Source organism: Haliotis asinina, chromosome 16 (assembly GCF_037392515.1).
Source record: "Haliotis asinina isolate JCU_RB_2024 chromosome 16, JCU_Hal_asi_v2, whole genome shotgun sequence".
In the NCBI taxonomy this organism is placed as follows: Eukaryota; Metazoa; Mollusca; class Gastropoda; order Lepetellida; family Haliotidae; genus Haliotis; species Haliotis asinina.
Window position 1 is genome coordinate 20,391,339 of NC_090295.1, and position 23,327 is coordinate 20,414,665.

Genomic DNA, 23,327 nt, shown 5'->3' on the forward strand with positions numbered 1-23,327 from the left:
AGTGTTCCACGTTATTGGCCAGGGTCAGGCAAAGGTTGCATCCCCAAACGGTCTAGGATGGAATGTACTTTTATTATTCCAGAGATGACATTCGAATCTGCTCGTTTGATATTTGAAATGTGCACTTATTGACGCAGGAGATGACGGTCTATTGTGCCATTTATGCTCGAGGTGGAATAAGCCCCCAGATGTTATCACAGCGCAAATGAGAATGTGTTCCTTTATCTTACAGATCGGAATGAAATGTATATATTTATAATTTTAAATCCCGAGGTGGAATGTGCTTATTATTATCTCAGAGCTCGAAGTGGAATGTATTCATTTATCTCAGAGCTCGAGGTGGAATGTATTCATTTATCTCAGAGCTCGAGGTGGAATGTATTCATTTATCTCAGAGCTCGAGGTGGAATGTATTCATTTATCTCAGAGCTCGAGGTGGAATGTACTTATTATTATCTCAGAGCTCGAGGTGGAATGTATTCATTTATCTCAGAGCTCGAGGTGGAATGTATTCATTTATCTCAGAGCTCGAGGTGTAATGTATTCATTTATCTCAGAGCTCGAGGTGGAATGTGCTTATTATTATCTCAGAGCTCGAGGTGTAATGTATTCATTTATCTCAGAGCTCGAGGTGGAATGTATTCATTTATCTCAGAGCTCGAGGTGGAATGTATTCATTTATCTCAGAGCTCGAGGTGGAATGTATTCATTTATCTCAGAGCTCGAGGTGGAATGTATTCATTTATCTCAGAGCTCGAGGTGGAATGTATTCATTTATCTCAGAGCTCGAGGTGGAATGTGTTAATTTATGATTTTTTACAGCTCAGAGTGAACTGTTTAATGCATCTGCCTGCCTGCAACAGTCCGAAGTTTCAGTGCAACCGGGCTAAAATCTAAGGGATACCTCATGCACTCACTGTCTACTTACTCCAAGCCATCATGTTCTTGTTTACCGTTAAAGCCGAGCACCAGACAGGGAAACACCAAGCACCACCTATATGAATGACACCTGGAATCGAACTGCGATCTACAGTCCTCCTGGCTGAGGCTCTCTCCACCAGGCCACTGGGGCCACCCTTCAACGATACGGAAGGCAAGCCGTTGCGGATATTGATTATCGTAATTCTGGAGTACAATACGCGCTCCCACTTACCCAGGCACACACACATTAATTATACTTCCGTGCCAGATCTCAGGCAGAGTATTTACTTGTTGGCCATACGTGAATGTATTGGTAATGATCTGTGAGAGGGATAATATCACTTAGCAAGGTGGCTGTTATTTCCTGAAGGGATTAGTCAAGGACCACGTACCAATGCTTTTCAGGGAAAATACTAGTCATTGTTTGTAAAATTTGTTGATTAAGTCAGAGGTCAGCTGACAATAATGATACTAACATTGATAATGGATTTTAACAACAAGATGGAATAGTTTATAAATGTATTATGAATTTATGAATGATAAAATATATAAAATGTACACCTTGAAATATTTTAGACAGCTTTGTTTTCTTTTTTGTCTTAATAAAAAGAAGAAAATGAACAGAATCAGGTGTGTACATTTTTTAAGGTCAGATTGTCTCACGCATATGGTCAATATGAGTACAACTATGCACCACCTTCAAACATTCCAGTTCCCCGGCATTGTCGTCTCCTATCAACCAAACTAGGAGTACCAGGGCTTCCAGAGAAAGATAAACCGTCAAGAGGGAACGCCACAGGATTAAAAGTGCTGCGTATGTCCTTAAATGGTCATAGACTCACACTGTATGCAATATGATTTAAACAGTTTTATGTTATAATACAGGTTATCATATGTCTCCAAGCTTGTGGTTTTATTTATTTGTAACGACATTCATACAGTTCAAACATGTACCATTTCGTATCCATATCCTCATAACGATTTCCCCAAGTCTCTCTCACAGTCTCCGAATCATGCTATTTTACCATCTGCGTAGTCCAATCCGTAGTGCTTGGGCTCCTAATGACGAAAGTACAAATATTCTACAGATTCTTAAAAAAATCGGTAAGAAAAGACACTCGATTTAGGTAATTAAGGACACAATTTTGAGGTTGAGAAAATCAATCCAACCCATTACTACCAAAACAGATTCTATGTGATGATAATGTTAGTTCAATATTCACTCATGATATCTTGGTTGTAACATTGTAACTGTATTATTGACGTGCATCTTCCATGAGTGAATACATAGTAATTATTCATGGAATTCGGTTCCTAGTATCTAGTAAGGAAAATATAGGTATCGGCTGAATCTTAATAGTATTGTGAATATCTCACGTGGAAAGGCGAGTGAGTGAGTTGTGTTGTACGCCGCTTATATCAATATTCCAGCAATATCACGGGGGGATGGTCTTCAAACATTGTGCCCATGTAGGGAATCGAACCTGGATATTCGACGTGGAAAGTGAAGGCTTTACCCACTTTACCCACCGCCCCGCACGAGGAAGAATTATGCTCACGTAAAAATCACCCCTCTCCTCATAATGTTGCGTAGCAAGGTCACTCTGCGTGTCTTAGTGTTAATATAAGCAACAAAACCTTTTCCCCATTGATAAGAAATCTGCCCAAATCAGCGTCGATTGTGCAGTTCCGTCTACACCATGCATATGTTTATGAATCAACATGAAATAGTGATATCGATGACGTCAAAACTTGCCCAAAATGTAGCCTCCCCACAAACGACTCCCAGATGCGGGCTCCGTGTAAAAGTTAGCCAGTGTTCACCTGAAATACAAATTAAAACAGGAGAACAAGTAAAAATAGGAAATTTCATCTTATTTCAAATTTTTGTCCTCCACATGTCTACCATGACTAATTTTGAAAATTTAACTGAGGAAGTAATCTTGATCAAACAACATTCGAGCAGAATTCGCGTGCCAACGCACTTTGAAACTTCCCTAGAAGAATACCTAGAAAGGATGGTTCCGCAGGAGCATGACTCGCCGTAAACATTTGATAATTAGCAGACTGACGTCACGCGTCAAACAGTTGGAGATTTATTGGTCTCCTTATTTCCCGTTCTGGTACACGTAACCCGTGAATATCCAGGTTAGAGTTGGTCTTAAGTAACACATGCTTTTTGCAAGAGGCGCCTAACGGGATCGGGTGGCCAGACTCGCTATCTTGGTTGGCACATGTCACCGTATCCCATCTGTGCAGATCGATGCTCATGATGTCGTTCACTGGATTGTCTTGTCGAGACTCGATTATTCACAGACTGCCACCATTTGGCTGGAACAGCTGATCGCATCGTTAAAAAACCAACAAAACCATGTTCGTGTTGGCAATTCAGTGAAAGTGGATTATACGATGCCAGTTACGCGCCATAACTGAAGCTGAAGTTAATCTTCTGTGCCAATATATCCTGCCTGTCCTGCCAGTTCCCCTTTGCAATCTTTGCGTTGAACGTTTATCCAACAAACGTAAACGCGGGTGTCAATATGAAGAACACTTTCCAGTACAAGCCAGAATATTAACCAGGGCTGAATAAATATCTGCACGCTATAAAGCAGATAATACACGAGCAGTGAAACGTCATGATTGTGTACATTTGTCCGCCAAATGCACACCTGCACTCACATGCGATCTACATCACTGTGAACGTTTTAACGTGGTTTTCTGTCATGTCATTGTTTAACTGTTCATGACGTAACTGTTCATGATACAGCTGTCCATGACGTAACTGTTCATGACGTAACTGTTCATGATACAGCTGTCCATGACGTAACTGTTCATGACGGAACTGTTCATAATACAGCTGTCCATGACGTAACTGTTCATGACGGAACTGTTCATAATACAGCTGTTCATGACGTAACTGTTCATAATACAGCTGTTCATGACGTAACTGTTCATGACGGAACTGTTCATAATACAGCTGTCCATGACGTAACTGTTCATGACGGAACTGTTCATAATACAGCTGTTCATGACGTAACTGTTCATAATACAGCTGTTCATGACGTAACTGTGCCTGACATAAATGTTCATAATATATCTGTTCATAGTACAGCTGTAACGTAACTGTTCACGATGTACCTGTTCGCCAAATAACTGTTCAAAACGTAACTATTCATAATGAAAGTGTTCCTAATATGACTGTTCACAATACGACTGTTTATAATGTAACTTTCTCAATGTAACTGTTCACAATGCAACTGTTCATAGTACAGCTGTTCACAGTGTAACTGTTCATAGTACAACCGTTCAGAATGCGACTATCCAAGAGCGTCCGTCATGGTTTGCTCTCTGGTGGTAGTTCAGGATGGTGGACAAGAGCCGAAGGGAAGACAAGAGTCGGTAGAGATAAAGAAAGAATCAGCCATGTTTTATTATTGTTTGGTTGAATGATGGTCGAAATGGTATACACAGTGGTAAACATGTGACAGAACGCACATCGGGACTGAGTGGCCAATGATCCCAGTGTGGAGACCCACTTTGTCACTTACACACATTCAGAAGTCCGACGGCGACTCTTCATTGTCGACTTAGTCGTGGGTGGAGCGACGGCCTTGGCCGACACCCCGACCAGCCGCACAATCCGTCCACTTCTCGTTTCCCTGGCTGGTCTCCCTGGCTGGTCTCCCTGGCTGGTCTCGCTGGATGGTCTCCCCGACCGACCATATCTGTCAGGTTTTTATACACAGGGCTATTACGCCACATTGTGCAAGCTTAAGGTCATTGGTCCATGCACATGTACATACGTAAGATTCGCCGACGTAGGGAGGTGTTAATTGACATGTATTGATAGCGTTTGAGAATTGTAATTGTATATTGTGTGCCAGTTACCATAGAAAGTATCATGTACAAGGATACTAAATTTTCGCCGGTATCATAACTAAGCACAAAAACACGTTGACAAAACGAAGAAGTAGGATGTAGACGGGATAAAAAGTCTCCATCAATAAGCTTGGGAAGACATAACTTATTACACTTCTACGAAAGCTATTACCACATGAAAAGATCTAGACGCTTTTCACTAAGAGTAATTGTAGTATTGCATAACTCGTTATAAGCTGTTGTCTATAGTAATAGTTACAGAGGAACAAATTGTTAGAAAAATCCTTAAAACCGGGAGTCTAATTTGAGTGGGACGACTCGGAACCCGCAGACAGCGGTGATCTGCATTAAATAAGTATATGCACTGATATTTAGTAAAGTAAGAGCGTAACCGATTTCAAAAACGTAATTTAATAAGGAAGTACGTCTCATGACATCACATACAGATTGCAGTACATACCCAATTAAAAAGGGACATATATACACACATCAAATATGAAATCCCCGGAGAGGATTCCACATACCTGGTATGAACAAGAATGTCCCAGAGAAACGTATTAACACAAAAGTTTTGAGAAATGATTACACGATGCCATTTTAGAAAGTGAGTTTTGAGTTTTGAGAAAGTTCACAAACGTTCACATGTATTGCCACATACACATATTCTTGCTGAAGATACGTGAAACTCGCTGACTTGATCTTGAAGGATGACGTTGATGGTTTTTGCACTCACAAATGGACTTTGCTGGGTTTTGTTGTTTTCGATGACAGTCAACACTTCTCAGCCTAAAAATGGACATTTGGGGCTTGCTTGTCATTACCGAAAATTTGTTCCAACATTTTAAAAAATGGCAGCCCCTTTGTATAATCTCCTCCAAAAGGACGCTTCCTTCCAATTAGCCTTTGCCCATCTAAGAAAATCCTTAACATCAGCCCCTATCTTAGCATATCCAGATCCAGAACAACCTTTTATCCTTACAACAGATGCTTCGACAACAGCTCTAGGATACATTCTTGGACAACGAGATGCTTCAGGCAATGGAAACGTTATTTGCTATGGAGGTCGCGCCCTGCATGCTTCTGAAAAGAAGTGGGGCATCACCCAACTTGGCTGTCCTAGAAGGCATCAAAATCTTCCGTGTATATCTGCCTTTTAGGAAGTTCAAAGTCACCACTGATGATCATGCTCTGAAATGGCTAAAAGATATTAAAGTAGAATCAGGTCGCCTTGCCAGATGGTCAATCACGCTACAAGAGTATGACTTTTAGATAGAACATCGAGCAGGTACGGCAAACACCAATGCATATGCTCTATCAAGAATTCCATACCCTGAACAGCTCACAGCACCTGTTACTGATGAGTTTCCATATCCTCCAGTAACTGTCACTAAACCTTCTCCACCATCAACTACTTCCATAAGACCTTCCTATGCTGAAGTGGTCATGTCTGAAGTACCTCCTCTCTTTCTAATTCCTCTATTGATCTTGAAAAGGAACTCAATCATCCAGACAGACCAGAGTCACAACATCATTCTGTTTACTTTTCGTATCACTAAGAGCCTCCTCGAGCAGGTCCATGCGTGCAATATGTCGACACAGACATTCCCGACAATGACCTAGTTGAGAGGCAAAGAAATTCAAGTGACCTCCGACTTATCATTGATTACTTTCCAAAAGGTGAGATACCAGAAAACTACTCACCGTCTCAAATCAATGGTCTATCATTTCTTCCTACCGAAACGTATAAGACAGAAAACTACTCACCGTCTCAAATCAATGGTCTATCATTTCTTCCTACCGAAACGTATAAGACAGGGAACCAACCGACCACCAACTGTAACACAACTTGCAGTACCATAAGCAGACAGAAAGAAACTCTAATATGCATACCATTATTCCAAAGCAGGTGGATGTCATTTTGGTAATGACTCGACACGTCAAGCCATCATGACAAAATATTACTTGCCTGGAGTGTACCAGGAAATAGAAGACTACATCAAGTCCCGTGAAGCATGCCAAAAGTCCAAACGATTCACCCATTCCAAACCGACTCCAATGATGCCGATCCCAAGGACAACTTCTCAAGACTTCATGTGGACATTCTTGGACCCCTTCCTATGACCAAAGAAGGACACAAATATAAACTTTTTGCCATTGATTCATTTTCACGGTGGATAGAAGCCTTTCCACTAAAAACTCAGGATGCTGTTGAAGTTGCTAAATCTCTTCAATGAGGTCTTTACACGGTATGGTGCACCACGAACATTGCTCACAGACAGAGGACGCCAGTTTACCTCATAATTGGTCAATGCTATCTGTAAGATCTTCGAGGTCCGACACCATTACACAATCTCCTATCATCCACGGACTAATGGAATGGTAGAAAGGCGTAATAGCACTATTGCTCAAGTACTGAAAGCATACTGCAAGCCTAACCAGACGAAGTGGACTGACATACTCCCATGTGTACTTATGGCAATGAGGAACACACCAAGTCAGTCCACCAGTTACTCGCCTCACTATCTCCTCTTTGGTAGAGAAATGCATTTGCCATTCGATATCTCACTACTGCCCAAACCATCACTTGGTAAAGATGCAGACACGCACTTGAAACATCTACTCGAGAATCTCAAAGTTGCCACAGCAATTGCTCGAGAGAACATGGAGACAAGTCAAGAAATAAACAAGGCATACTAACACTCGAAGTCACAAGAGCCAAACCTTTCACTAGGCCAACAAGTGTATCTGCACAGTCCAGCTCTGCCAAAAGGTCTTTCGCCTAAACCGGCCAAACTATGGAAAGGTCCATTCTGTATCTCGGCAATTGGACCCAATCACACCTACAAGCTTCATCGATGTTCTGATAACATGGAACATAAGTCGATGGTACATGCTAACAGGCTCAAACCATTCATTTTAAGACGTAATGACGGCCCTCAGCAACCATTATCAGACACCCTAATTCGGGCAGACATGCCAAACGCCTCAAGTCAGTCAGGCACAAATCAAGACTCAACAACGACCCCTGAGCCAGGCTGTGCTCCTTCCACAGGTCGAAGGATAATGCACAGGTCCCCACAGGCTCTGATGTCTGCAGGTCCTCTACACAAGGACCTCGACTAGCTAGTCAGTCATCACAGGATCAATTGATTCCTCTGTTAACTAATCATTCACAACATGCGCCGTCATCACACAACGTACCCTCTTCGCAATCAACCACGTCTCATCAACATCCACCATCACCTGTGCCAAGCACATCATCGTCTTCATCACAAGAGACACCAGGTCAAAGATATCAAGTTCAGAAAGTTCTGAAAGGCAACTGATAGATGCTAAACGCCACTATTGTATCTAATGGCGCAACTACGAAACCCCAACTTGGGAACCCGAAGAAAATCGTGGTCAGGGTTTGAAACAAGATTTCTTTATTAGGAAAAATCAAGCAGGTAGAAAGCGTAGGTCTAAACATCGCTATTTCCAGTAACTATTAAACTGTGTTACCTTAGCATACATGTGTGAGAATGATTGTCAGTCCGAGTGAGAATGTAGGGATAGCCAAGGTTGTTAATGATTCTGATCACATCATTGCTTTACCTTTTCACACCCTGCTTCTACTTCATTGCTATTTCTCCCAAAGGTATGTGCCTGGGTCAACTTTTCATAGGTGTAAATGTAAGATTACATGTTTCAATATTCCATTAATTTTATGTGTTAACATTGTTTAAAGTTTAAACTTCATCTTAAACTTAAGTTTACTAAAACTTCAAATTCAAACATCTTTACTCGTTGGTCTAATGGTTATGGCTGTGAATTTGTAATTCTAAAATTAGAGGTTCAAACCCTACTTGCACCAGCCAAAACTTTTGTAACTAATTTAGCTCATGTTCATAATGTGTTTAAATTAGCCTCCATTCCAGCACTTGTTTATCACATGACATCCCTAAGGTAGCACATGGTCAAAAAAAGCATGCACTTCAGTCTGTGCCTGACCACCATGCGGGAAAGTTGCTCACTTCACTGTCTGCTAATTACAGCATGTTAGGGAACAAATGTAACTTACTTTGAACTCATATCACTTCTACCTTTATTCCTATATTAGTTGTAGTAATAATGAATTATATATATAATTACTGGTAAACAATTTTTGATAAGTTTAATCAAATGCTGTTCAAATGTATATTCAACCAAATGTCTGTGTACAATTTCAATACACACTGTAAAGTTTGTTAATGCCTAAAGTAAATAAGTTTGAAGTGCATTGAGCAAAGATTATGGAATTGTGTTTGCTTACATTATAGGTTTTTGAACCTCATCAGAGCTGAAAAGATTTTTGCGTGTCCCTGAACCGTCTATCCTGATGTATCTGATGTATTATTCAAGCATCCATCTATCAGTCAACGTCAAGGATCTACTGTAACTGAATATGAATGTAATAAACTCTGATGCGAGTGTCGAACATTTTGTTCTTGCATCTACAATAGGCCTTCTGCTCTACATAACAACGGTGTCATCAAGCCCATCCAGCAACTAAATTATGGGGTGGTCTTCCAACCACATCTTCCAGCGCATTTTTCAACAGATCATTGGGTTCATACTAACCAGATTAACATCCCTTGCTAGCCGTTACTTCCACTTATGCAGGGATGCCATTCTGGAAACGTAACTTGTTCATTGATACGACAGATCCAGACACATCTGAATGCTGTCAAAACTAGGTGTATGGCGAAACTTGACGCCACCAGGAAGTTTTTGTTTAGTGTGATACCATCTTCTAAACGACATGCCCGTTCAAGGTCAAAGCATGAATTGTATAATTTTGTTGGAAGCTTTTGTTTAGTGTGATACCATCTTCTAAACGACATGCCCGTTCAAGGTCAAAGCATGAATTGTTTAATTTTGTTGGAAGCTTTTCCAAAACGTTGTTTGGAACAGGAACCACAAAGGACGTAAACATTCTTGCTAACCATATCAATGCACTTGTCAGTCATGAAAATTTAGTATCAAATAGTTTACAACAACATGCCAAACATCTGTCTTCTTATATGTCTTTAACTCTCGCTTCCATAATGCCATGAAAGCAACTAAAACAAACCATGGTGCTATCTTAACAGAGATATTAATGACTTAAAGTCATCTTTTGTTGCGTTATCGGCACTTCTTATAGACTGAAAAGAGAAGGCATTCGCTATTGACCACCAACTAGAAGAACTAAAAGTGGGTGTTCTCAGTTTGGTTAGCAATCGCTTGTCCCCTCTCCTAATTTCTGAAGAAACTCTCCACCAAACTATTCGTCATCTCTCGAACCTTCTTTCAGCTAAGCGTCCCAACTTTCTACTTCTATCAAGGTCAGTTTATACATACACGTGCACAGCACCATCTCTATCAGATTTCCGCTTTCTTCCCATGGCAAACCATTGCATCTTTATAGAATTATCTGTCTTCCTGTTCCGGTTAACGAGATATCATTCCATTCGACCCAATTATTATCTGTTACTTTGCTATCAGTGAAGATAAGCAATATTATGTCACTCTTTCAGACAGATGCCTGTAAATATCAGATCTCTACCTGCGAAGGGCGCAACATTCTTCACTGCCCATTCAGGATCTCTTTAACGCCTGTTAATGTCCCATCCTGTGAACTCGCCCTTTTCCAAAACAACAGAGCACAAGTCAAACAGCTCTGTGACTTCCGCTACGTAACAAAACTTCACCCTCCTACTCTACCCGAGATTGACCATTCAACTGTCTTAGTGTATCGTAGACCTAACCTATCCTTAACTTGTCCTTCAACACAACGGACGATTACAGGCTGTTCCTTCTGCCTTCTAAAATCCCCATGTTCTTGTACGTATCAACAGAAACCATCTTCTTCCCCGCATCCTTCAGCTCTTGCACCAATAGTACGACTCATCTGTCCCGCTTACGACCTGTCAATCTTGTACTTCATCAACATTTCTTTGATGAAAATTTCCTTTCCGCCATTGCAGGTGACAAAACCTTTAAACGGGCCACCTCGAGCTCCATCACTAATGTTCCTACATTTCGTCTTTACTCTCATTACTTCTGTCACTTCTTGGCACAAGACAATCAGGATCACCTGAGTCTCAAAAGAATGGCCGACAGGGCCAAGAAAGATGAAACTGTCTTTCAAAACCTTGCAGAACTTTTACTCGATGGGGGGATCAGCATCCCTAGTTCGTGGCCTGACACGAATGGTCTGATTGCCATCGGCAGCACTGTCATGTCATCTATATCTGTCATACTCGTTATTTGGATGTTCATTAAATTACGTTCTATATCTACTATTCTAGCTTTTGTTACTAAAGTCAAACCATTCCATTCATTACTTTCTTTTGATTACAAACAATTCGTAACTACAATGTCAAAACCAGACACTATGATTGTACCATAACGGAATATCATGTTTCGATCCTCTTAGGTTTAATATCAGTTCTGTTCTGTCTTGTCATTATCATCCTCATAATTAAACAACGACTGTCTAGTCTTGGACATCACCACCGGTACTGACTGTGTTACCATCCCTATTTTTACACTTTCCCTGTGCCCTTCTTACTGGACCACCAGTGCCCCTTCTTATATTCATAATCACTGTCACTGATTACTTCTTTCCAAGTCTTTCTCTAGAATGGCCAACACACAGCTGAAGCAACACACAACGCAGCCCTACAACAACGCTACGTCAACCTGGTATAGCTGATAGTTCAGGTGCCGGTGTGATCTCTTCCTTTGTGCTGACATAGGAGCAGGAGTTGTTGTAGCTACTGTCTGTTCCCGTCTGACTTCCAAGAGCGACTTCACAAGACCAGACAACTTGTCAACTTGATCGACGAGGTTCACTTGAGAGGCTATGATACTTTCATTTGCCTTCTCTGCGAGCTGGGCATGGTGGCGGACTTCTTCCATGGATTTGGGCTCCTTGTTAAACACCAACTGCTCTAGTGATGGTAGAAGTCCGTTGACTGTGATGACTACCAATAGTTTGGTAGGGATGCCTGCTTGCATTGTGGCCTCTTGCACCCTGCTGAGATAATTTTCTACCGTCTCTGTTGTTTTCTGACTCATAGACAAAACTGTCAGGTCAAAATGACCTGACCTGCCGAACCGTTCCAGAAAGGCTAGCTTCACTTCCCTTCAGGTCGGACTTGTGCTCGTCCAACAGTGACTGGTGCCAGTGTTTTGCTGGGCCTTCAAGAAGGAATGGAAGCATCTGGCAAGTTTGTTGCAGCTTTGTCCATGATTCAAAGTCTGCCCACCATGTAGTGGCGCCTTGTGTTCCAGCATAGCGTGGCAATTGTAGATGGGACATGGCTGATGTTGACGCTGGTGCCGACACATTCGAGGTGTTTGAAGTAGTAGCTGTTGTTCCTGCCGTGGCCGATAATGCAGTTGTTGTTGTTGTAGATGATTTATAAACTGCCGTTGATGATGATGTTACTTTAGATTCTAATGGTTTTTGTATCGTGGGGATATTGGAAAGTTCACCATTGAACTCACCTTGGTAATTTCGGAGCCACTCTTTGTAGTTTTCTGGTATTCTGCCAGTCATTGACCTGGTCCAGGACGGATCCTCTCACCAGTTGACGTAGCGTTGTTGTAGGGCTCTGTTGTGTGTTGCTATAGTTGGGGAAATTAGCAACGGTAGGACGGTCAAGACTGGCGGGCACCTTAAACAACATAGAAGACTCTGCTGAGTTGTGAGTTCATTTGGCAGCATACAGAGGCAGTATACAGAGGCAATATACAGAGGTAGTATACAGAGGCAGTATACAGAGGTTATACAGTGGTATGCAGGGGTAGTATACAGAGGCAGCATACAGAGGTAGTATACAGAGGTAGTATACAGAGGCAGTATACAGAGGTTATACAGAGGTAGTCTACAGAGGCAGTATACAGAGGCAGTATATATATTCACAATAATCATTAAATAGCGTGCACTCATTATTTAATCATTATGAGAATGTACTTTGTAAACAATGGCATGTGTAAAATACAGTAATAATATGTTTAGTAAATTTAGTAATTACTTTAAGACTTTAATACAACTCGTTTTTATTGGCACGTGTCTGCAGGCAAACCGGCATTATGAGTATGCGTCTCTGAATGTGGTAACATTGTAGTTTTTGACATTGGTACGCATACTCATAGTTGGGATGTTGCCGTACAGACAGTGCCCTAACACATTAAAAACGTATGTACAGATATGTACAGTCGCAAGAGTGGATATTGTCATTCAGATTTAAGGCTACGATAACGAAGACTGTTCCTAACTTTCACGTAACATGTTTAGATGAGAAAGATCAAATAAGTTAAATAATAAGAAATGTCTTACCTTAAACAACAGAGAGGGCTGCTGAGTTTATTTGGCGAAGGCAGAGTGAAGTAGCCTTCGCCGACCGCCGTATATATACAACTCAAGCCTCCTGCTGTTATATCACAACATTCCAGGTTGTCAGGGTTATATCGATGGTTACCCTGGATGGTTGTGTTATTATGTACGAATTACGTTAAAGTAGCTTGTTATGTTGCCTAACTAACCCTTAGCGCACAGTCAGACCGACCATGTGTGTCGACTTTATGATGTAAGGTTAAGACACGTGTTTCCCTGGGGGCGTGAAAATGTCATGAAAGTGTAGTTAGCCACATACGTGAAATATATAATGTCTTGTATGTGGTGGTCAGGTAGTGCAATGTCAACCCGGATTTTACTTTAGAAGTGTTTTAAACTAGATTAAGTAAACGATGTAGTTCCTAACGAGAAAATAAGTAGTAAAAGAAAGCTATGACACAACTGTTCATCGTACAGCTGTTCACAATGTATCTGTTCATAAAGAACGTGTTCCTGATATAACTGTTCACTATACAACTGTTCATAATGTAACTGTTCACAATCCAACGGTTCACAATCCAACTGTTCACAAAATAATTGTTCACAATGCAACTGTTCACAATGCAACTGTTCATAATACAGCTGTTCACAATCCAACTGTTCACAATGCAACTGTTCACAATGCAACTGTTCACAATACAACTGTTCACGATCCAACTGTTCATAATACAGGTGTTCACAATCCAACTGTTCATAACACAGTTGTTCACAACCCAACTGTTCACAATGCAACTGTTCACAATACAACTGTTCACGATCCAACTGTTCATGATACAGTTGTTCACAATCCAACTGTTCATAACACAGTTGTTCCCAATCCAACTGTCCATAATACAACTGTTCCCAATACATCTGTTCATAACACAGTTGTTCCCAGTGTAACTCTTCCCAATGCAACTGTTCATAATGCAACTGTTCACAGTATAACCACTGTTCATGGTACAACAGTTCATAATATAACTATTCATAATACAGTCAGAACATAGAAATTCGAACCTATTCGTGGTGAATGATGTAGTCCTGATGTAGCACCGTTTCAACAACACATGCACAGAATACCGGTACGTCATGTCGCATGAGGCACTTTGAAATCTTTATAGAAAGAGCATGTTCAGTTGCACCCAGTTACCTGTCTTTATCAAATTGACATTTGATCAGGGACCACTTGTTCGTCTTACCTCAGGAGTTAAGCTTACTGTTAAGGCTGTCGAAACTACAAGCCCGGAAGTCATTTCAATGATTTGTGACGAGTGACTCCAAAGGCGACTAACGGGATCAGGTGGTCTGGCTCGCTGACTTGATTGACACCTCATCGGTTCCCACTTGCACAGGTCGATGCTCATGCTGCTGATCAGTGGATTTTCCCGTCCAGACTCGATTATTTACAGAACGCCATCATGTAACTGGATCTTGTTGATGAGGTCGGTGTAAAACTAAACTCAATCATTCACTACTCCAAATGGAGTACATCTTTCTAAATATTATTAACAATATATTAGCACGACTAGATCGTGGAATAAAGACACGCCTCAGTGAGGAGGCGATAAAAATACTACAAATTAACAAAATAATTATTACTTAATACTGGAGAAGGTGTTTTGACTATATTTGGCAACATAAATATACTGTGGGGAAAATATGGGATCGCATGAAACCACAACTGTTCCCCATTGTTCCCTTAAGTTATGCAATACAAAGCTTGGAAAAAAATTAAGAAACACTTGTCCTTTCATACGATCCCGTATTTTTTCCCGTCAGTATATATATCAACACTTGACACAACAGACCGCAGACAAAAGCTGATAATAGATCTTATTACAATAGATCTTATTACAAGCGGCCAAGAACTAGCCTGATTTTGTTAAGCGCCATTAAACCATTGATCCCATTTTCATCAGCAACAAAGTGGCACAGCAAGTGTTTGTGTGACGGCAGGTGCTAGGGAGACACTTCCGGTAGGTAAAGGTCACCGGAAGTCCATTTTGCAGTTGATGACGGTGTATTGACGACTGGAGTTTTGTTTGTTTGTGTTTGTTGTTAGACGCCAGACGCAGCAATATTCCAGGTGTAGCTGTGCGGTTTGTGAACTGATTACATGTACTCTTAACGGGACTGATTTAGACAGAATATTGCCAACACTACTGATGACAATGCTCGAAATCTATAGTTACCAATAACTCCCCACTACACTTAAACAACAGAACCTATTTTTTTAAATCTTAAAATTGTATTGAAAAAAAAATATAACAATCTTGGTCGACAGCACAGCCTAGTCATGTTTGATGTTTCACACTATGATGATGTCCCTTGGCAAGCACAATTATTAAGTAAAAGTACTGGACAATAGCATCATCATCAACAACTGTAAACTCAATTTTACAAATGTCATGAGGTATTTTCAGTTCTTCCTTCTCTTCATTGACGTATAGGTTTTCCGAAAATTAATACCCTCCAATGTGTGTGACAGAGTATGGTTTGACGTCGTATTTTGTAACGTTTCATCAAAACTAGTCTTATCTCAACTTGATCCACTCCATATTCTTCGGGTGAACGGAAGGAATTTGGATAGTTATAAAATAAATAAATATTTCTCGCAAATATTTGGAGTAGACCATTTGTCTTCAGATACTTTTGAGAAACAATGTTTCAGAACTTCCCGGAACGAAACTGTAGTGCAGGTAAAACCAGGTTCAAATCACCTTTTTTAAGTTTTTGACAAACAAATATTTGAGTCATAAACAGCCAGGAAAGGTTTTGATAAGCACATTCGTGATTGCTTGGTCAAATCTAGCCTTCAAGCTAATGCCTTCTTTTGCCAGACATGTGATGGGGAAATATAAGAAATGTTTTAAGAAACGCTAAGCGTGTGAGACAGACACACTTGCATTGTAGTGAACATTTCTGTCAACAACCTTAGCAATTGAAATACTATTGGATCCCAGAGAATATAAAAATACTGAATACTGCACATCACTACGTATACTTCAGGCTGCAACACCATCCTAAGCCCCAAATCTCCATCGACAAAATTCGGTATCATCCGTTTCGAAGCAGCGACAAGAACATGTCACTACTCTTTTGAAAATCAGCGAATCTTCATTCTACAGCGCTATCAAAACGCAAAGGATTAATTTGATATGATTTCATTTGCTGTTCCAAAGGTTATGATGATAACACGGGAGTATGATGGGTGAATTTGTATCACTGCTTCTATGATTTGCACATTCACTTACATGAATTATGGATGATGATAAATATATATGAAAATTCGAAAATGAGAATAGAACTTAAAGCCTTAGGTCCTCATAGCTCTCTACACTCCAGGTTGCTACAAGTCGATTATCTCCCTTATATCAGCCCATCACTTTCTTAATTGATTGGGAGGCTCTCAACTCTTGTTTAGTTGTACGAAGTTGCGGAATGAGCCGAGTGCATCCGAATGTGATGTTTCTCAATAACAAATCAGCTGAGAGTGGTGCGTCAAATATTGTGTGTGTCTTCTGCTTTCATCAGTCGCGACGCGTGCTCCAATCTGCTCCAACTGATTATATATTTTCCGGCGCCAATTTGTCAACAGGCGCTCTGAATGTCAGGTAGGAAGAAATAACCGTGAACAGATAATGTGTTGTTTCAGACAGACCAGGCTACCACGGCTTATGATATAATTACCTTATATACCGGAAGTGATATGATTTATATTTTAGGTTACAAATACAGGTTACAGATTGAAGCGATTTGATTTAAAAAATACTTATTCAAATGAAAGACACCCATGTGCTCTTTTCAAGCTCATAAATTCGCTATTTCATTCAGAAACAACATGCAAACTGTCAAATGTTTAGGAAAAGGGGCGTGTCAACAAGCTCCTGACAGCGTTAGCCCGTTCGCGAAGCTCTAAAATCAGACGGCGTCAAAGCTCCATACTGTGTTAAACAGCAACAACCATGCATTGAGTTGAGCTCGCAATCGTCTCGCCCATTCGTAACTACTCGTATCATTCCGGCAAGTCGGATGGCATCTTCTTGCAGGTCACGGAAAGAGACGAGTAGTTATGAATGCCGTCTCGCCGCCATGCTTATAATTTTGTGATGACAGTTGGGACGCCGATTACATGTTTGTAGTTTAACGTCACTCTCAACAAATTTTCGAATCTGGATCAGACAATCAGGTGACTGATATCATGAGCATCGATCTCCGCAATGTTGGGATACGATGACGTGTACCACCAAGGTCTGCGAGCCAGACCATCCTATCACGTTAGTCGCCCCTTGCGACAAGCATGGGTTGCTGAAGAAATCTGTAGAAATCTAGAATTGCTTCATTTAGGATACAATGAAGCCCGTATTTGGTGTCCCATACTCACTCCTATGTCAACCGTTCCACTTGACTGAACGTTAGTACAATTTCATCCATATTTTGAAGTGTATATTGTGTTAAAAATAGTTCAACATTCTTAGATCTAATCTGGTGTTTATTCACAATGTCAGCAAGCGTAGAAAAACATGACCGGAAGTGTCTCATTCATTGCAGATGGCGACTTCACAAGCCGAGAAAGTGCGAGAATTTCTCACGTGTGTGATTTGCCAGGAACTGTACACAGACCCGTGTACACTGAGATGTGACCACACTTTCTGCAGGAAATGTGTAACAGTGTACATCCAAACCAGACCGGAGGCTGTACAGTCCAAGACCATCCCATGTGCGTTCTGTAGACAAGACACCAAGGTACCCCAGCCAAACCAACCAGTGGAGGAGTGGGCGGGTCAGATAAAACCAAGCATCATTATCCAGGGGCTTATTGACACACAATGCGAATCTGACAAAAGAGGTATGTTTATTCTGACTGCCACGGGCGGTAGGGTAGCCTTATGGCTAAAGCGAACGTTCGTCTCATTGAAGACCCGGTTCGACTCCCCACAATGTTTTGAAGCACATCTATGGTGCCTCCCACCCCCCGCGTTGATATTGATACGAGTAGTATAAAATAATCCTCACTCACTATTCTGAATACACTTGGACCTTTTCCTTTGAAAGTGAGGTAATGGGGTAGCCTAGTGGTTGAAGCATTCGCTTGTCACGCTGAAGACCCGGGTTCGATTCCCGACATGAGTGTAATGTGTGGAGTCCATTTCTGGTGTCCCCCGCTGTGGTATTGCTGGAGTATTGATGACAGAGGCGTAAAACGTAACTCACTCACCCCTTAAACGTATTTCATGTGTTAGGAACACCGACGTCTGAACGATTTAAGATACATTATTGTATTTCAGATACGGCTGAACAGCAATGCACGTTGTGTATGGCTATAGGGGAGATAATGCCTGGCACATCTTGGTGTCAGGAGTGTGAAGTAACTCTCTGCAAGAGATGTGTCAAGATTCACCACGCAACCCCTACGTCACGTGACCATGAGGTCGTTGATCTCTCCACGGGGGTCACTTTCAAAAGAAAACGCAAGGTCATGTGTACAGAACACACAGCAGAAGCCCTCAGTCTTGTCTGCAAAGACTGTCGCAAAGCTGTGTGTCCAACGTGCTGTGTGGTGTACCACAGGAAGTGTGAGTCTGTCTTTACCATCGACTCAATGAAAGCCACAATGAAATACCACTTGACAAAAAGGAGAAATACGATGGTGAAGAAAATAGGAGGAAAAGAAACAGTTGTACAGAAAACGAAACAAAAGATCAATAGTCTTGAAGAAAAAATGGAAGCAGCTGAACGAGACGTCCAATATTCTGTTGAAAAAGTTACGGAAAAAATCAAACAAAAAGAAAAACTGCTGCTTCGTGAAATCAGGGAAATCACAGACGCTGAATGTAAGGAGTTTCAGGCAGATGTGAAACGTGAGGGGATTGAGATACAGGTGTACAGACAACATTGTGAGTTCATTGACCAGGCCTTGGAGTCGGACTGTGAGATGGATCTGTATGACGCGTATCAGGCTTGGGAGGACTCGGGGGATTACCGAACCACAGACTCAGCAGCGGACACACGAAGAATAGGTGACGTTAAGTTTACACCAGATCTCATCAACATGGACGAGCTACAGCTTGGGAACATTGACGTCACATTCGAAGATGAGGGTCAGTGTTTTCCTCCTGTGGTGTTGGTTGACAGGATAGACGGGGGGACTTCGAGCAGTGAGAACCACCCTTGCCTCGGCGACGTCACAGTTGTAGTTGTTGACGGCGTGCAGACAGTTGTCGTCACTGACTGGGAAAACAATTGCGTGAAAGCATTCTACAGAAGACGCAATGAATCCTGTCACAGCAAACTTCCTCTGGGAGGAACCCCTTGTGGCGAAACGCAGCTGAGGGAGAACAAGGTGATGGTGGCAGTTCCGCTTGCTTGCCAAATTGTAACAGTTGAGGTTAATCCTGACCTGCGTCTTTTCTCAACCATGACAACCAGCAAAGGATACTACAGCATCGCAGTTCTGAATCCAGCCTCCCTAGCAGCAGGTGGTGATGGGTGTGTTGATGTGCTGGATATGGCAGGACGTGTTTTGAGAAGAGTCGCTTCGACTAACAAGGGGAGGTTTGTCTACCCCTTCTTCATGAGTATCAGCAACAGAGGCAACATGCTTGTATCTGACTGGGGGGAGAAGTCCGTGACGTGTATGACTCCGGAAGGGGATGTTGTTTGGAGATACGTCCCAACTGACGATATGGCACTCAAGCGGCCTCGCGGGATCACAACTACCAGCACTGGGGACATCCTGCTTGCTGATCTTGACTCGAACAGAGTAATACAACTGACACAGTCGGGGAAGTTTGTCAGGAATCTTCTCACCTTACAGGATGGGATCCCGTGTCCCTCGGGTGTGTACGTAGATAGACATGACTCATTGTTCGTGTGTAACTCCGGCGAGATCATGGAACTGAGCTTCACATGAAGTACCAATGTGCTAAGTTCTGAGCAGTATTTAATGGACGATTGTGTTCAAGGAGCGGGAGAAAGCCTTGACGGGCCTTGTAGACACTGTGGGGAAGAGAGCTTGTCTCGAATATCCTAACTACGGCAAAATAGGTTGGACAGTCACGTGGACTGGGTGTTCTAGACTGACTAAGGTTTTAGTGGCTTTTAGCAATATTCTTGTCCCCCACAAATGAGCTTCACACATTCCATGTGAGGAGTCGAAATCGAATCTTTGGCGTTACAGGCTACTGCTGTAACCACTATACTACCTACCCGCAGTACCAGGTGGTCGACATGTCTTCAGTACTCATTTGGACTCCATATTTTGCCACTTTTACTAGACTACATGGACACTTTTCAACGGACTGCATGTACTGACTTCTTTCAACGGACTGCATGTACTGACTTCTTTCAACGGACTGCATGTACTGACTTCTTTCAACGGACTGCATGTACTGACTTCTTTCAACGGACTGCATGTACTGACTTCTTTCAACGGACTGCATGTACTGACTTCTTTCAACGGACTGCAAGCTTCAACCACTCCACTTTGACTCTATGTAATCTATGTACAGTTAGCTATTCTTGATGAAGGAACTGTCGATCGATGTCGATATTGCAGTTTGAATGAAAACAAATAAAACGGTATGTTTCGTGTTTTTGTGTGTATGTGTGTGTTTTTTTTCTCTCTCTTGTCATTGAATCCCCGCGTTTGTGGAATGTGACGCTTTTTAAACGAACAGCCGAAGTGAAGGTCGCAGGTGTGAAGTTCAATCCATTTAATGGCTTGAGAAAAGAGTACGCTTATACTTGTTCGTAAAAAGCTTCGTCGAAGAACACCAGTGAGTAACATTTCACAATTTTAGTCTAAAAACTGGTCCCAGGACATTAAGATCAGAATGTAGCATGCAGGTATTGTATCTTCAACGCTCTTCTTTACATAGACATAAGGTAGTCTCAGCGCTAGGGTGACCGTAGCTCTCATACCTAACGTAGACTTAATGTAGTGTTAACGCTAGGGTGACCGTAGCTCTCATACCTAACGTAGACTTAATGTAGTGTTAACGCTAGGGTGACCGTAGCGCCCATACCTTAAACACAGACTTAATGTAGTGTTAACGCTAGGGTGACCGTAGCTCTCATACCTAACGTAGACTTAATGTAGTGTTAACGCTCGGGTGACCGTAGCGCCCATACCTTAAACACAGACTTAATGTAGTCTTTGCGCTCGGGTGACCATAGCGCCCATACCTTAAACACAGACTTAATGTAGTGTTAACGCTAGGGTGACCGTAGCGCCCATACCTTAAACACAGACTTAATGTAGCCTTTGCGCTCGGGTGACCATAGCGCCCATACCTTAAACACAGACTTAATGTAGCCTTTGCGCTAGGGTGACCGTAGCGCCCATACTTTAAACACAGACTTAATGTACGCTTTGCGCTAGGGTGACCGTAGCGCCCATATCTTAAACATAGACTTAATGTAGTCTTAGCGCTATTGTGACCGTATCTCCCATACCTGAACATAGACTTAATGTAGTCTTAGCGCTAAGGTGACCGTAGCTCCCATACCCTAACATAGACTTAATGTAGTCTTAGCGCTAGAGTGACCGTATCTCCCATACCTTAACACAGACTTAATTTAGTCTTAGCGCTAAGATGACCGTAGCTCCCATACCCTAACATAGACTTAATGTAGTCTTAGCGCTAAGGTGACCGTAGCTCCCATACCCTAACATAGACATAGTGTAGTCTTAGCGCTATTGTGACCGTATCTCCCATACCTTAGCACAAACTTAATGTAGTCTTAGCGCTAAGGTGACCGTAGCTCCCATACCCTAATATAGACTTAGTGTAGTCTTAGCGCTATTGTGACCGTAGCTTCCATACCCTAACACAGATTTAATGTAGTCTTAGTTCTAACGTTGGTTTGTACAACAGCACCCTTAGATCCGTTTCAATATATCTTATGATTATACTTTAGGAACCGTTTGTCCTGTGAAATATATTCAATTCGGAGACTTAAAGTTAGTCTTTGACTGGCTAAACCTCCTTTGTAGGTTTGATGGAAGACCAACAAAGCAATATATCGGCGAGTAAAAGTTTATTTCAAAATATAAGTAAACATATTAAATTTTGTAAATATAAATAAATACAGCGAAACACACTGTTGTGCTCTTAAGGTCCGTTCATCCGAATAGTCTGAAACAATAAGAATATGTAGTTATTTTTAAAAAGGCACACTAAAACACAACCGACAGAGTTTATGTGTATTATGAAATACCTCGCATTTAAATGCCCAGTCACTGCAACGCCCAGTTGTCTGTGGCAGCCAGCCATATATGGGAAAAGCCTCTCGGCAAGAAAATAGTGACATCTGGTAAAATATAGGCACCCGTCAAGCACCATATAGTGCACACAAATGCTTGTAAATCAATTCATCATATCCACCCCTCCTTACTGATCCAGTCCCATGTCGTGTGGAACTGTCGTCATGGTATGTCATGCAATGGAAAGTGGCCGTTGTTAGGAAGGCGTATGGTAACATCCAATATATTTCTTTTTATAAGACAAAAAACAATATTTTTTAGAATTTATTACACAGTATTAGCCCGTAGGTTTGATGCTGGCTGGAAATCACGCTTGGACAAGACAAACCAGTGATTGATGTTATGAGCCGTCGGGGTACGATGATGGGAATTTAAAGCAAATCACCTGGCCCATAGCGAACCATACTTCCGGGTTGTCAAACATATCATTTACTACATGTAAGCGCAGCGTAGGGCCACCCTACTTACCTGTTCATGAAGTGGTGGTGCATATGCATATGGTGCATGTGGTGCATATGCATATGACGGCAGAATGGAGGGCGGCAAAATCCGACGAACAGCGCAAAGGCAACTGAAAAAGTGGTAAATATATGATTTTACGTATTTTGTCTATTATCACAATTAACATAATCGTTGGCATCATAATCATCTGAGCTTTAGGTAACCCCGCGGCCATTTAAACCCAAATATCTCGGGTTAGACTAGTGGTTAAAGTGTTCGCCCGTCTCACCGTGGACCCGGGTTCGATTCCCCTGTGTGAAGCCAAATTATGGCGTCCCTGGTCTTGTTATTGCAAAAAGCGGCGTAAAACTAAACTATACCCCTGCTGTACGGGGTAGAATAGGCCTTCAAGAACCCATGCTTGCCGTAAAA

General features: G+C 41.7%; 1 protein-coding gene and 1 pseudogene across 1 annotated transcript; both read left to right on the forward strand.

Annotated features, from left to right (window-relative positions):
* Positions 1–7,272: 7,272 nt before the first annotated feature.
* LOC137267667 (uncharacterized) lies at positions 7,273–9,398 on the forward strand (annotated as a pseudogene).
* A 7,238-nt stretch (positions 9,399–16,636) lies between these two features.
* Positions 16,637–20,781, forward strand: LOC137267593 (E3 ubiquitin-protein ligase TRIM56-like). The gene is made up of 3 exons (XM_067802083.1): positions 16,637–16,800; positions 17,738–18,035; positions 18,475–20,781. The coding sequence occupies exons 2-3, from the start codon at positions 17,738–17,740 to the stop codon at positions 20,097–20,099; spliced, it is 1,923 nt and encodes a 640-aa protein (XP_067658184.1). The 5' UTR covers positions 16,637–16,800; the 3' UTR covers positions 20,100–20,781.
* The last annotated feature ends 2,546 nt before the right edge of the window (positions 20,782–23,327 follow it).